General features: G+C 43.4%; 1 protein-coding gene across 1 annotated transcript in view; it reads left to right on the forward strand.

The window, feature by feature from the left end:
• Nucleotides 1–15,843, forward strand: part of LOC124553556 — a 439,905-nt gene that overhangs the window by 412,181 nt on the left and 11,881 nt on the right. Inside the window, exons 51-53 of the mRNA XM_047127403.1 lie at nt 1,775–2,065; nt 3,840–4,009; nt 8,063–8,219. Coding sequence (XP_046983359.1) covers nt 1,775–2,065; nt 3,840–4,009; nt 8,063–8,219 — 618 coding nt within the window. The remainder of the gene's footprint in view (nt 1–1,774; nt 2,066–3,839; nt 4,010–8,062; nt 8,220–15,843) is intronic.

The following is a 15,843-nucleotide window of genomic DNA, read 5'->3' on the forward strand; positions in this document are numbered from 1 at the left end:
ACACGCTTTGCCCAACGACTCACCGTGCTTTTGTCCACTGCCAGATCACCGTAGACATTCTGCAAGCGCCTATGAATATCTGAGATGCCCTGGTTTTCCGCCAAAAGAAACTCTATCGCTGCCCGTTGTTTGCAACAACCATCCGTTACAGACGCCATTTTAACAGCTCCGTACAGCGCTGCCACCTGTCGGAAGTCAATGAAACTATACGAGACAAAGTGGGAATGTTTGAAAATATTCCACAAGAAATTTCCGGTTTTTTCAACCAAGATTGGCAGAGAAAAAAAATGTGTTGCATTACTTATTGAACTGCCCTCGTATATGGTAAAACATTACCAAAATTTTGACATGTCTCCTGTACCTGAATCAAATTATTTAGATTATGTACATTATGAGACTAATAAACCACAATTCACAATTCCGATTGTATGTCACAAAAACTCAAGAACTGGCTAAGAACTGTGCTTCATCTGAACTAAACTTGGCTGGTGTCATCATCAGGGCTCCACATTTACAGTATCGTTGTAACGACTTACATAAGGTTTCATCGTTATAAATGTGTTTTTGCTGATATTACAGTTAAAATTTTATGAATTTCTTGTTGCATCATAAATTACAGGATTACATAAACAGTTTCTTCAGCTAGTAATCTCATAAACTGTACAAATGAATCACATGGAATTATTCCATACATTAGTACTTTTAGGCAATTTTTGAATTCCTGCCCTGTCACGTCCGAACTCTCCACAAATACGAACCCTGTACGACTGACCTAGTGGAGGCTCACAATGAGGCCCCTTTGAAACTCTGCCAGTTGCCGATATCCCTGTCTCACACGAGTACACGCCGTCTCCGTTTCCTTCGCAGTGATCCCTCGATGTCTGACTCTGTGCCTTTGTTTCCCCTACCAGACCTAGTAACAGTACTCAACTCGAATAACACCAGTTTTCTTTGGTGGTCCTCCTATCACAGAGAATTGAAACTAAATGATATATATATATCTGTCAATGGTTTGTTCGTATACAAATTTTCTCTGACATCTGACTGTTTTCTTCTTGCTGGTTAACTTCCTTTTTACAGCCAGTGTACTAATACTAGTGGTGGTACTTCAGATTAACTTCTGTTTAAGTTAATGTATTAGGATAAATCTAAACTGTAGAAAGTTTTCTCCACAATTGGACCTGTTTGGCTAGCGCAGGGATCTTAAGAGTATCGATGTGTGGTTGAATTTCTTGTGAAGTCCTTTACTTTCTCGGATACTGCAGCTGCAGTACAGTCCGAAACACCTCAGTTTGTCTCGTCCCTCTGCAGACCCAGCTTCTGCAGTGTCTGGAGGCCGTTACCCGCTGCGTATCTGTGGAGAACACCATCTGGTGACACGCACTCTGCACTGCCCACACTACCCTGTGCATAACTGACATTCATCTGTCATCCGATTTTGTACAGATACGGACCATATCGTCTGTGATCGGTCAGATAAATGTATCACACTGCTAGGTGGACGAAAAAGTTTCGTTTTCAGTCTCTCGATGATCGTAGGCAGATCATCTTACCTTCTCTTTAATCTACTGAAGTTTTCTGTTCATTTTGCCATATTGTGTTAACATTTTTGTTTTGGTCTCAATTCCAAGTATCCTTTGGACTTCAATTTGAATGCTGTTCTTAATCGATATAGAGCTCCACAAATCTTTGATCACTGAACTCTGTCCGTGTCACGCTGAAACGACAATGTGATTCTGACCTCAGTATGCCTGTCGGTCTCTGACATTTGCAGTACCGGCCGAGCTACCCGCGACCCGTCCCGACCCGGCACCGGCAGCCGTGAGGACGACGTCCTGACATCGGACACGACCGCGTCCGCGGTCGGTGTCCCTACTCTGGCCGTCACATTTGGCGGTACCGCCGACAGTGTCGCCAGGGGTACTGTCGCCGACAGCGGGACGGCCGCGGGGGACGGTGCTGCCGGTGCGGCAGGAGACACTGGCTCTCCCTGTACTGCCGACGTGAAGCCGCCATTCAGCTACACGGAGCTGAATGCTATGGCCATAATGCATTCTCCACACAGGTTGGTAGCACTGCTGCAGAGTGAAAAACTGTTACATCAAAATACACTGTGCTTTCCTCAATACATTCTCCCACAATTTGGCACTTCCCATATTATCTTACACACACACACACACACACACACACGCTAGACATAAGTCGGTGTAGTTTCAGTCAGCAGCATTAAGATATTTTGATGTATTTCACCATCTGTTTCACTTATCAGTTATCATCGTATCAGCATAACAACTCCTTCTCTCGTCGGTCTTCCAATTGATTTGCTTTAGCCCCAGTGACTTCCTCTCCTGTACCAGTTTCTTCATTTCAGAAGGACACCTTCACACAACATTCTCAATTATTTGTCGGATGTATTCCAGTCTCGTCTTCCGCTACAGATTTTACCACCTACAGTTCCCCGTAATACTGTGCACGTCTATTCCCTGATGCCTTAACATGTGTTGAATCATCCTGTCCCTTCTTATTGATATTTTGCCCATATTTCTCTCCTCTCTGATTTTGCTAACCTCCTCATTCCTTATCTAATCGGTCCGTCTCCTTTTAAATGGCATTTTCTAGCACCACATCTAAAATGCTTCAGTTCTCTTCTTTTTAGATTTTTACCACATACCACAATCACTTCCCTATTATACTGTTTCGAAAAGTACATTCTCAGAAATGTCTTCCTCAAATTAATGCCTGTGTTTGATACGAGTAGGCTTCTTTTGGCAAGGAATACCCTTTTTGTCTGTCAAGTGTTGTTTTGCTTCCACGGTACCAGAATTTCATAATTTCATGGTCCCCAGCCTTACGAATAAATAAAATAAGGCAGTACAATATTGATGACAGTTCTTCTTGTTAGTCTCAAAGCAGGGAAACCTATAAAAGAATTATTTATTTATCCAGTTGTACAATGTCAAGAGGGGTACAGTGTAGCGGGACTTTGAATTTCGCTGCGCTGCACTCGTTTCCTCAGATATAAATTATACTGTCGCAGCGGTACGAGCGCTCAACGGCAAAGAAAATATAGAAGAAAATGAAGGTACGAAAATTACAACTCTATTTGTTTTCTATCCGGCTTTTGTCTCTTGAGAGCGGAAGCTTAACTTTTACTTATTAGCCAGTCTTGGTCAGATGAATCCGAAAAAACTTATTGATGTGCTGATGTATTGTGGAAGTTTATATGAAATTTGGAGGATGGAAGCAGCAATGTAAAACACATTGCATTTAATACCACGACACTTTTTGTATACATTAGTAATTCCTGGACAATGAAATTTATTGCAAAATTTCGGAGCAGCTACGACTTTTCACGCAGAAATGAAGCAGATTTTTGGAGAAAAAGACCTGGATGCCGCACGCGAGAAGACATGTTAACGCGGTAAAGGATGAACTCTTATCTACGCCATTTCCCCCTGTTAATCACATTTTGTTATTCTCTGTTCTCTTTCAATAATTTTTGTAGTGGAAATTGGTTTCACTTTTGCTCAGAAACGCCACAAGGACCACCAACACTATAGCTTCTCCGAATCACGAAGTCCGATAACTTTTCTGTAATACGAAGTCCGATTTGCATTTCATTCTTTCCTTTTTTTGCAGTCATTAACGATTTTAAAACCCCCTTTTTATTCACCATTTCTTCCCACATTTTCAACCTTTTCTTTTCTTCTATTTTTCTTGTTTTTATTAACCACTACAACAGTAAATTGTTGCCAAAATGTGCCCTCCACCCCTAGTTCCAACCCGGAGTTTTTTCTGGACAATGTTGACCGAGCTGTGTATTTTTGTCTGTCCGGCAGGAGGGCGACGCTGTCCGAAATTTACACCTACGTCACGAGCTGCTTCCCCTACTGTAAGCGCAACAAGAAGTTCTGGCAGAGAGCGCTGAGCAACAACCTGTGTCGTAACGAGTGCTTCGTCTACGCCCCACAGGAGGGTGCCGAGCAGAAGGGCAGCTGCTGGAAGCTCGGTGAGTACCGCGGCCGGCGGTAGGGCGGACGTGTGCGACATCACGTCCTCCTCTTTTCCTACACTCGTCGCTAATAAAAACGGTAACACGGGCTCGGGCCTTCGGTCACATCCAGTGGTTAAAACGCCACGAGCTTCTGACCGATCGCTCCTCGACCGTTGTCAGATGGAATATGTTTGTATGCCTGTACAGAATCCAGATGTTATCTGTGGCCATACTCTAGCACATTGTATGAACAAACATTAACACCACATTCAGTGTGCCCGCTTTACCGTTGCCGATTCCCTGACGTTCTAGGGCCACGTTTTTTTGACTTATGGTTATTGGGAAATGTATGCTCGAACTGATATTGCTCAAACTAGTATCCCTGGCCCTGTTCTGATGTCAATACATTCACCGATACGAATGGAAATTGTTACCTCTCGAACAACTTTACTGAACAGTATCAGACTGATACTCGAGTGCTGTATTTCTATGCCTGTGCTTTCCTGTTGATTAAATTTTCTTCCTTACTCACGTTCATACTGCGTGAAGAGTTTGACAGAGCACTGAAAGACCTAAGTCGAAACGAGGCCCCGGGAGTAGACAACATTCCGTTAGAACTGCTGACAGCCTTGGGAGAGCCAGTCCTGACAAAACTCTACCATCTGGTTAGCAAGATGTACAAGACAGGTGAAATTTCCTCAGACTGCCAACTGCGGCAACTCGGGCCGGAATACGACTGTCACCTGGGACGGCAGCAGCAGCCTGCAGGGGGCAGGCGAGGGAAAGGGATAGCATTGTACGGGTAGGGGAAAAGAGGGACTCTGTCTGTGAGAGCATGCAGGGACTAGAAGGCCGGGAAGCGTAGTGTCGGTGGTTGTGGGCGAGGAGGTGGGGAAAGAAGGAGCAAACAGGGGAGGTCTGGGGAAAGGTACGTGGGTGCGTCGGCAGAGCGTGGCAAACGGAGAGGTCGAGAGACGAGCACGGGCGAATACGGTAGGACGGAGGGAGTGGAAACTGTTCGGTGGAGGGTGTGGAGACTGTAGGTCGAGCCCAGGATATTTACGGGAGTGCGGAATGTGATGTGAGGATAACTCCCGTCTGTGCAGTTCAGAAAAGCTGGTGGTGGAGGGAAGGATCCGGATAGCTCGGGTAGGGAAGCACCTGTCGAAATTAAGGACATTACGTTCGGCTGCACGTCGTGCCACGGGACGGTCTACTTTGCCCTTTTGGCGGTGGCCGTTCGTCCTGGTAGACGGCCGATTGTAGTCGTACCAGTATAAAAAGCAGAGCTGGTAAATCACATGACTGCCTTCCCAGATAGCCTGGCCCGTGGTGGGATAGGATAAACCTGCGACAGGACTGGAGTAGGAAGTGCCAGGTGGGTTGGATTGGGCAGGTCCTGCACCTTGGGCTTCCACAGTGACACGGTCCTTGTGGCGAGGGGTCGGCATTAGGGGTGTCACGGGGACGGACTAGGGTGTCGTGGAGGTTGCGTGGGTGACGGAACTCCACTTTGGGAGGGGTGTGACGGACCTCGGGTAGGGTGTCCCTCGTTTCAGGGCACGACAGTAGGTAATCGATTCTGGCCCGAGCTGCTGGAGTCGACAGTCGTGTGTGTGTGTGAGGTGTGTTTGTTTGTGTGTGTGAACGGTGTGTGTTTCTCTGTTTCTCTTTTGCTGATGGAGGCTGTGGCTGAAAGTTGGGTGCGAGAGTCTTTTAATTGTCTCTTTCTCCAACTTAACGGTAAGTAGCAGTCTGTCTTTTCTTACATTGTTGGTGTGCCTACAGGGATTTTCCATTGTTTCAGCTTTGTATTTCATTTTACTGAAAGGGAAAGCACAATAAATTTCTTTGAAAGTAAGCAACTGTGAATATGTATCTATTATGCTGATTAAAATTGAAAATATTTTTAAATACCTAGCCCTTCTCATTGCTTAATCCTTTGAAAGACCTGACCATTCTCATTGCTTAATCTCATGATATCTGTAATTACGTGTCTGACATGTCACTGTTATGTTAGAGATATTTAAGGATAAATAAAAATGGTTTTTGCACGATCACTGTATGTGCCTTCGTTAACAAACTGTATGTCGGATTTTATTGACTATCCTGTGTGACAGGTCATGTACGTATTTCATATTTCATTAACTGTATTTAGTTGGCATTATTTTCCATATATTTGCTGTGATAAAATTCTTTAAGTGCTTTCCACATGTCTCTGCATACGTCAGAAACTTATACATAGCAGCTATTGAAGTGAAATGAGAAACAGTCACCGACGTAAATGTCTCCACTTGCTAATAACCGGAGTGTAGACGCTGGCCCTGATTCAGTCATCGGTAGTTAGTGTTCCGCTTCTAAATTTTCTCTTCAGTTGTAATGAGAATCCAACAAAACGCGTCACACAACATATAAAAAAAGTTTTGAAGTAAAGCTTAGGAAAGCTGGAGCTGCAGTTTACTGTTCAGCACACTGCCTCGATACATTTCATGCTCGATCCCTTTCACTTACTTTGTCAACAACTGTGCATTCGCAACGCAAAATAATCCTCTCTGGATATCACAGCTTTGGCTCGTATCTATAATTGTACAGTGCCGTATCGTGGGTGACGATTATTAGCACTGAAAAACAATAATGCAGTGTGCATAGGCTGTGCCGGTTATCTTTTGTCATCTTCCTTTTCCTCTAGTGTAAACGGTTATCTCAGAGAGACAACAGTGACCACTAATGCATTGTCTGTGAACACTCGTTTGCTCGTGGTCTCACGGTCGCGTTCCCGCTTCCCAAGCACATGGTCCCGGGTTCGATTCCCGGCGGGGTCAGGGATTTTCACGTGCCTTGAGATGACTGGGTGTTTGTGTTGTCCTCATCGTTTCATCCTCATTCACGAAAGTGGCACGATTGACTGAGCAATGGTTGAGAATTTGTACAGGCGCTGATAACTGCACAGCTGAGCACTCCACAAACCAATTATCATCATCATCATCATCATCATTTGCTTGTGTTCATTCAGTCCAATGTAAACTGTGCTTACAAAGAAACTCGAGAGGAACGTAATGTGGCCCAACAAGTTACAAGAATTGAATGCAGATGATCTCAGCGAATTTCATTGACGAAATCTTCTCCGGTCACCAGACGAGTTCTGGCGCCGTGCTGTCCCAAACTTTCTGTGAGTTTCCTACTCGTCATCTTTGATCGAAGTATTGACCTCTTCTCCAGTTTGCTATTTTGTAGTGTCTAGGCTGCAGGTCCTGTACCTGAAGAGGCATTGTGACCATGGCGGGAGGGGGGTCCAGGCATCAAGTGCTGGTGTTACTTACGTATTACACCTCCTGACTCCACCACTTTCAAGTCAAAGTGCTCACGACTTATATTTGCTAGAGCCACATCCCATGTCGAGCTCAGTTGGAGACTATTGTCACGGTTTGTGCCCTTCATTTGTGCTCACCTTTCCACTGCCTCCTCGATGACCGAATCCCAGACCGACGTTGACGTAACACGTCACTTTTGACTGTGCAAGTCTGTAGTGGCTGTGCATGTCGTCAACAGAGGCCACATTTCTGTTTTCGAACTGCCAAAGGTACTGTGATAGACCTACGGCTTCCGGGATTTGATCGTCAAAGAGGCAGTGGAAATAAAGAGTGTAGTACCGTCTTGTCAACTGGTACGGCAGTTTCTGACTGATGTCTGCACTGGGTGGGGCATTACCAAAAATGTGTCGCGAACACACTGATGAGAAAGTGGCAGAGGCAGCAGGTGCAGCAGAAAAGCAGGATCGGGACTCAATTCCCGGAACCTCTCCTAGTGTGGGCTGTGAAACCTCTTCGATAGGGGCGCGGTTGTCCCACCCGTAGGCTCTTCGGCAGAGGAGTCGACGGAACACGAACCCCACAGTTCACCCGAAGACGATAAGTGAGGAAACTCGTCGAAACACCGTGACGACACGACCCGACGATTCGGCCGGTAACCGGAGGAGATTCCGTCGACCTATAAGGTTTTACAGTGAATGTCGTGCTACGTGCTCGGGCGACACGATCGCAAACAATTACTGCGTTTGCCCCTTTACAGACCCGCAATACGAAGACGCGTTCGAGAACGGCAAGTTCCGCCACTGGCAGCAGCGGCACCGTGCCGGCCTGTCGGTACAGAGTGGAGCCATTGGGAGCGGAGTAGTCGGCATCGGAAGCGGCGCCGTTCCGCACCCCGGCGACATGCAGTGTGCCAGGTATGAGAGCACAGATCAGTATGTTGTAAGGTGACCGTACCCTCGGAAACCTCACGTATCCTCTACAAATTATTAAATTTCCTTACACCATGTCAGTTCAAAAAGTTTGAGGCCGAATTTTAAAAATATGGATAAAAGTTAAGATTGTGGTTTTACTACTTAACATTTTCTAAATACAGTGAAACCTCTATATAACGTTTTTTGAGGGACCACAAGTTCTGAACACTGTATAGAGGAAAACACTATAAAGAGGAAGGCTTCCAAATAATAATTATAGGGCATTACTGAAGATCGGGGTACCACTAATCGGCTTTGACAAATGGTGCCATAGATGACATTTTAAACTTTCACAACACTGTAATATGATGTTCATTGCAAATGATCAATGTATCAAATTATTAGTTTTTTGTAATTAAAACATGGGGCCCGGTAGGTGCATGGGTGAAAGTAAATGCCGCCAAAAAGATCTCGAGCAGAATGTGCGTCACGTCACGTGACCAGGTTCTGCCGCTGACGTAAGAGATACACTGAGTGTGGCCTTTCCGAGCTGGTGCAAACTGTGAATCCACAGAATGGAAAACGATGCGTCTACATCCAGTCATTTAAACATTATAAACTGGTAAATAATTGACCAGAGTTCCAAAAATATGAGCGTTACATGGAGGAAATTGTAATATAGAGGAAACGCAGTAAAGAGGACAATTTAACATTGTTTATATGGGCTTTTAGTCGGGACCGAAAAAAAACAGATATAACATAGAGGAAAACATTATATGGAGGAACGTTATAAAGAGGTTTCACTGTACAGAAAATCCATGCAATAAAGTGAAACTGTCAGAATTGTCTTTCTTTAGGATTCTCTTCAACCGACACATCACTTTGGCTCGAATGTCGGTTTGCGATATAGCGTGGTTGTTCTACCCCATCTGTTATGTTTTTGACTTCTGCTAATAACTAATTTTTTTTTCCTTTCTCCATTTCACTGCTACAGGGCAGGATGATTCAAAAGTCACACAATATAGCACATGTCTGTTATTTATGCGGATACCAAAAATGCAATAGAGAGCAAAACTGTTGCAAATATGTGGTTTTAAATTGTGAGCTTAATGTGTGACATGAGGTTCGCCCTTCAGGTTAATCATTGGGCAATTTTATTAGCCTGCTTGATATCACACACCTGATGAAACAAATAGGACTCTCAAGGGGGGGGAAACATTTTTTACACCATTTACGACTTAATGAAAGATTGACAATAGCAATAGCAAATTCGGTGAGTGGCAAACTTAAACAAATTTAATGACTTGAACAGCATCTTGTGCAACTGCACCTCTTTGGCCGTACTGGAGCAATTGTTCAAATTGACCACCACCCATCCAAATACGGTTCACATAATTCTTGCACACTTCATGTAAAACCGTTGTTTTTATTCCTGAACTACCTCTTTTAATGTTTTCCTGCAGCTCCTGCAATGTTGGAGGCCTATTTCTGTACCCTACAGATGCGATTTCTCCCCAGAGCAGAAGTTTAAGTGGTGTCAAATCTGGTGACCTAAGTGGCTATTGTTAAGAAATATGGAATTGATGAGAACATCTCCACATTTAACCTCGGGTCAGTCTGATGACCAGCAACAGCAACATACGGGTTTTTGGTCGGTCATAAACAGCGTTACGTCTAGTCACCGTTGCGTTCAGATAGAAACGGGCCTCATCGTTGAAAAGAATATCAGCTTCGAGGTGCAGCTAGTGTGTTCTCTTTCTGAACGACAGAGCTGCACCGGCGTATATTCGTCATCTCCGTGAAATTCCTGGACAAAATGGACACGCTATGGATGAATACTATTTCTGGATAGTATGCTGGAGGTGGATGCTTGACAGATGCCACATTCTTGAGCTACTTGTCTTGTTGGCTGTGTTGAGCTGACTGCCAGCTTAGCTTGTAGTGTGCTAGCTGAGGGTTGCACAGTCTGTGGCTGTATGTGGCCACCCAGACTTCCACTTGTCACGGACACTTCCTGTTGCCTCGAACTAATCCAGTAAACGACCGACAGTTGCTCGATGTGAGAGCGGTCGATCTCGATGCTGTCCGTGATATTCCTCCACAGCTTCCCAAAGAATCGTGCCTGCAGCATCGATGAGAGCCATTTCCACACTATCCTAGATTGTGTACTGGGCATTGTAGTTGATTACTGGAGAAAACAGAAAAATTGAACAGTAAGGTCATGATTTGAAATATAATTTCCAACAATTTTATTGTTGATTACTGACAAAAATTTTAAAAATACAAATACAACAACATCAAGGTCACGATGTGAAATGCATGTCCAACAATTTTGCCCTGTACAGTTTTTACGATATCTGCTCAAATAATGAAGTTTCCTTATGTCGCACAAGTTTGGAATCGCCCTGTTTTCAATGCTTTTAGATGAATAGTAATATGTGACCTTTGTACTGGTATTCCAAAATTGTAATTAAGCTCGCCCCCATTTAAATTTATTGTTTGGATATTCCTTTTGGATAGCTTGATTTCAGGAGGAACATTAGTGTGTACTAAGTTGTTAAAAGTTACAGATAGTTAAACTTAGCATTATAGTTCTGTACATGTAAAATTTTGTGAAATAATCTGCATAATACCATATAATGACACATAAAGTCTAAAAACAAAGCCTTCTGAATTTCCAGTTCCTAAATTACTTAAAACTAATCATCTTGTGCAATAATTAAACCTGAAGTTTAGAGTCACTACCAATTTCCATTGCAAATTTTGTTATAACTGTTTTTTGTAGCAAATGATATACACCATTAATTAACTCACTAATTTATTATTGTATGTAATTTGCCCTTCTTTGCAATATGATGCTTGTACACACACACACACACACACACACACACACACACACACACACACAGTAAAATCGATGTAGTCAATTTTCAATGCATAATTTAGTTTATGAAATAACAATTTATTTTTAAGCCTTTCCATAAGGAGTCAGACGTCACATAAAATTGGTATTTCGCATTTAAAAAGCCCACGGGTAAAACCTATCTGAATGAACTTTGCACAGCTGTGAGGCTCATTAATATTAAAGTTTAATGACTTTCAAGTGATTACAGTACCTCAAAATAAAGAACTGACAGACAGTGTCCAAGCCACTTCATTCATAAACAAATCCCTCATGCTATTTGCTCCTCTGACACCAGGAAACCTGTTAACTAGTAACCAAACAGCATTCCTCTGACCACCCAGTATCACTCTGGCCTAGAAAAGCTCAAGCACATCGTCCACCAGGCTTCGACTACCTCTCGTCCTGCCCCGAGATGAGGAAAATCGTACCCACATCACCCAAAGTTGTGTTCCACCACCCACCTGACCTAGAACATCCTCATCCAACGCTATTCCAATAGTGCTCCGAATTGTGCACCCCGTGTGTCATTCCACTGTAGTCGACCCAGGTGCAGCACCTGTCCCACATGTTCATCCACTGCCTCTTCCCACAGTCCAGCCACTTTTCCTACCTTACAGAAGGCAGGGTGACATGTGAAAGCAGCCACAGTAGTTCGGGAAGCAAGATCCGTTTCCATTTTTCTCCACGGCACAGCTACGATCTCAGTTTGGCTCGAGCAGAACAAAATGGCGCCATTTCGAGCTCGCTCTGTGTCGTTTGTCATTCGTAGTGATTGTTTATAATGGCATCGTTGCCCCTGCCGTGTGTGAACTGAGATCTGTGATTCATTTTCTACGTGCTAAGAACCTTAAACCGAGTGACATTCATCAACAAATCTGCGAGGTTTATGGAGAAAATGTAATGAGTGCTTCAGTGATGAGAAGGTGGGTTTGACAATTTAAGGAAGGGCATTATCAAGTGCATGACAAAGAATGAAGTGGACATGTGTCTGTGGTTTCTGATGAACTGATGTATGCAGTGGAAGAAATCATTATGAGGAATGCTATTGCTTGTCGACTTCCACAAATTTCATGAACAGTATTTTACGAGATTGTTACTGAGAAACAGGGTTTGCACAAACTTCGTGCATGTCGGGTACCTAAACTTCTTAGTGAACAATGCAAACAACAATGGATGGACAGCACACTTCACAGTGGTGAGAAATTTTTATTCCAGATAATCACGGGGGGGTGAAATTCGGGTTGCTTACGACACCGCTGAAACGAAACAGCAATCGATGGAATGGAGGCACACTCCGTCCGTAGTAAATGTTAAACCTGAGCAACTCTTGAAACCCCAAAAAGTCATGTGTACAGTGTTTTCGGACAGACAAGGCATTTTAGTGATTGATTTTTTACCATGAGGTGAAACAGTCAATAAGAAAGTTTATTGCGAGACAATTAAGATATTGTGCCGCACAATACAAAACGAGTGCAGAGGAATGCTCTCAAAAGGTGTGGTTTTCATTCACGACAGTGTGTGACCGCGCACCGCGAATGTAACGAAACAGCTCCTTGAGAGCTCTGGCTGGGACATTTTTGGTCACCCTCTGTTCAGTCCTGACTTCAGTTCTATCGATTTTCATCTCTTCTGGCATCTGAAGCCATTCCTCGGTGATCAGTGCTCCAACTAAGATGAAGGGGTGAAAGTAGGTGTTGCCATGCAGTTAATAACGTTGGCGGAATATTCTGTGGCAAAAGAATACGTAAACTTATACCATGCTATGACAAATGCCTGAAAAATTATGTAGGCTATGTTTGACAACAGTGTAAGAGTTATAGATTTTTGCGGAATGATTTGCTTTCTCTGTCTCTATTGAATTCCTTTATTATTACCAAATGGAACTTTCTTTCCAAACTACCCGTGTGTATCAGCAATGTTTCAATTATTTTACAGCATTCTCTGCGCGCGTGACGAGTAACCTACTGCCTGGTGACACGAATGGCCACTGCAAAACTGTGGCAAACCACAAACTTTACAATCCAGTTGCCAAACCTGCTGCATACTACAACCCACATGACAGCAGCTGGTTCACTGTGCAGGTCATTTGGATACTACCTTCCATTAAAATTTTCTCTGCACTACACAGATAGGAATTGACTGTCCAATATATCATGTGCTCTGACAATGTCCCTGATCTAAACCTCCAGTAACTTTTCTCTTCTCTCTTCTGTCCACACCCACACCTCTGTCCATCTTGTGCATTGCCTTCTCCCACAACTCTTCCCTCCCCACTCCCTTCCAACCCTTCTCTCTCCCTCCCTCCCTCCCTCCCTCTGTAACAATACGAGTCAAGATAGATGTAACGGAACTTGAATAGCGTATTTGCCTCTATTGGTTACGGTAGAAAGATCGATCTTTCGGTCCTGTCTGTATATTTATATATAATATTGCCTGAATAAAGGCTGGGCAAGTGTAAAGCTGTTGTTAAAAATGCACGCCGCGCGATTTGTTACTATTTGGTCGGTCGTAATAATAATAACATGCTTTTGAATACAATTAAAATATAACGGCGATATCTGTTTAGTGTTATTGGAAAAATTATGTAGTAAATTAATGAGTAAGGTAGCCGATCCTATAAGAAGAGGTAAAATTGGGCAAATTGAGGTGTTTTCCTTTATATCGACGAAGCTGACGATACGGCGTCATTTTTTTGTTTACTCTTAGAAATAAACAAGTAAAGAAGTGCTAATTGTGCGTTGTGAAAAAATATAGGGGCGAGTTTTAAATAACTACGGTATACGATCAGAGTAACAAAAGGACATTTAGTTACACGAAATTGTGGATAGCGAAGTGTGGTCATTAAATTGAGTACACTTACAGGGCGGTCAATTCTGGGATAAATCTATTTGCATCTCACGAGGGACGCGGTATTGAGACCGTTTTGTTTTTTTTAATTATATCATGGAGAGCTGGCTTCAATTTATGAAAAGGAGAAAAACTGTATCATTATCATTGACTGTTGGTGTCAAGAAACCAAAACTGTTCATCAAAGGATTTCCGTGAATGAGTGGTGAATGCAAAATAAAACTGTGAACGAAGTTACGTTAAATAAAACAGAAGAGACAAGACAGTTTGGTTGTATCTGTTATTATTCGATAAACTGTAACCTTTCTTCTCGTTATACGAAGCCTTTATAGACGATCGTTATGACAATTTGCTTCGAAGGGATGTCGTTAAGAGTTAAGTTTTGGGGACCTGGTCAAGAGGGGGTAGTTGGTAGATCCTAACTACTGCAGCTATTCTGGAATCAGGTGCTACCGTGACCGTTGTCGATGACTTTAGGTTACCATACCTCGTGCTCTAAGATCGACGCGCCTTTCCTCTCGGTATAATGGTGCCTCACGGCAACAACGACAATGCCGACGATGAAGGAAGATAAGGTAGACCTCCCTCCCTCTCCTGTTACCCCTCCCCCACTGCCCTTGTGTCCTTCCCCACCATCTCAATCAGCTCAGGCAACTGCTTTCAATAACCAGTTTTGCTGTAGGCATGGGATAGGGAGGGGTGTGTGTGTGTGTGTGAGAGAGAGAGAGAGAGAGAGAGTGAGAGTGAGAGTGAGAGAGTGAGAGTGCACGTTTGCTAGAAAAAGAGTTAGTGGCCAAAAGCAAATGTGAAAGGTGTTTTCTGTTACAAATTTCTGTGTCCCAGGCATCGATCCACTGTAGGTGAGTTGCTGGCTTTCGCTTATTTTACATAATAACAAACTGCACAATGTAGCATCCGTAGAGTTTACACTATGCAGTAAGTCACAGAAGTTACTCGAAAAAGTTTAAAAACTAACAGTTTTATCAGGTAGCTGACTAGGAATAAGATACTGCTGTTGGCTTCCCATTGTTAATAACAAAGAGAACCACAACTCTGAAGGAAGCGGCGCAGTGTCTCAGGGTGACCAGTGGGGCATTTTACCTCGCGTGACGGGATTGCCGTCGACAGCAGTTAGTGTCTTCGTAGTCGGAACATTGCCCACTGCATCATTGAATCTAACATTATAAAATTTTAACTTGAGTAACAATAATGTTTATTTTAATAACAAAAATAATCAGTTTTTGAGAATATAATGTCAAATCCTGAGTACAAATGCCAGGCGTAATGGTGGGGGCAGTTTAACTCCTCGCACTCACACGAGATGTGACGTCACGAACATTGAGATGCGTGAAAAACTGCCACATCGTGCTACTTCTGTGCTACTGATTCTGTTCACAATGAATTCCACAGACAGTATCCACATGTACCGCTAAATGCACCTGCACGAGTATATCGTGGTACCACACAAAGTTCAGGAGATACGACATCATAAACACTGATGTGTGTGAAAAAGTCCTGCATTGTGCATGACATTTAAATTTGTTAACTTTTGCAACTAAGACTACTTTCAACATACTTTGCAGACAGTACGCACGTCTGCCACTGAATGTATCTACACAAATATATCATCGTACGACTCGTATTTCGAGAGATACTGTGTCATAACCACTGAAATGCGGAAAGAATCCCGTGCCGTGCAGTAAGTTTTAATACATTTATTCTTTACTACTGAGACCTTCCTACAGTCGAGTCAACTTGAGGAAATCTCTGACACGTGGCAGTGCTTTTGACACCTTTCCGCTGTGAAGCAAATGGTTGTAGGTGAACACCGTAACTGCCTATAGAGCTCTGAAGAGGCATTGCCATAGACAGGTG

The sequence above is a fragment of the Schistocerca americana genome, chromosome 11, assembly GCF_021461395.2.
Source record: "Schistocerca americana isolate TAMUIC-IGC-003095 chromosome 11, iqSchAmer2.1, whole genome shotgun sequence".
NCBI classification, from domain to species: Eukaryota; Metazoa; Arthropoda; class Insecta; order Orthoptera; family Acrididae; genus Schistocerca; species Schistocerca americana.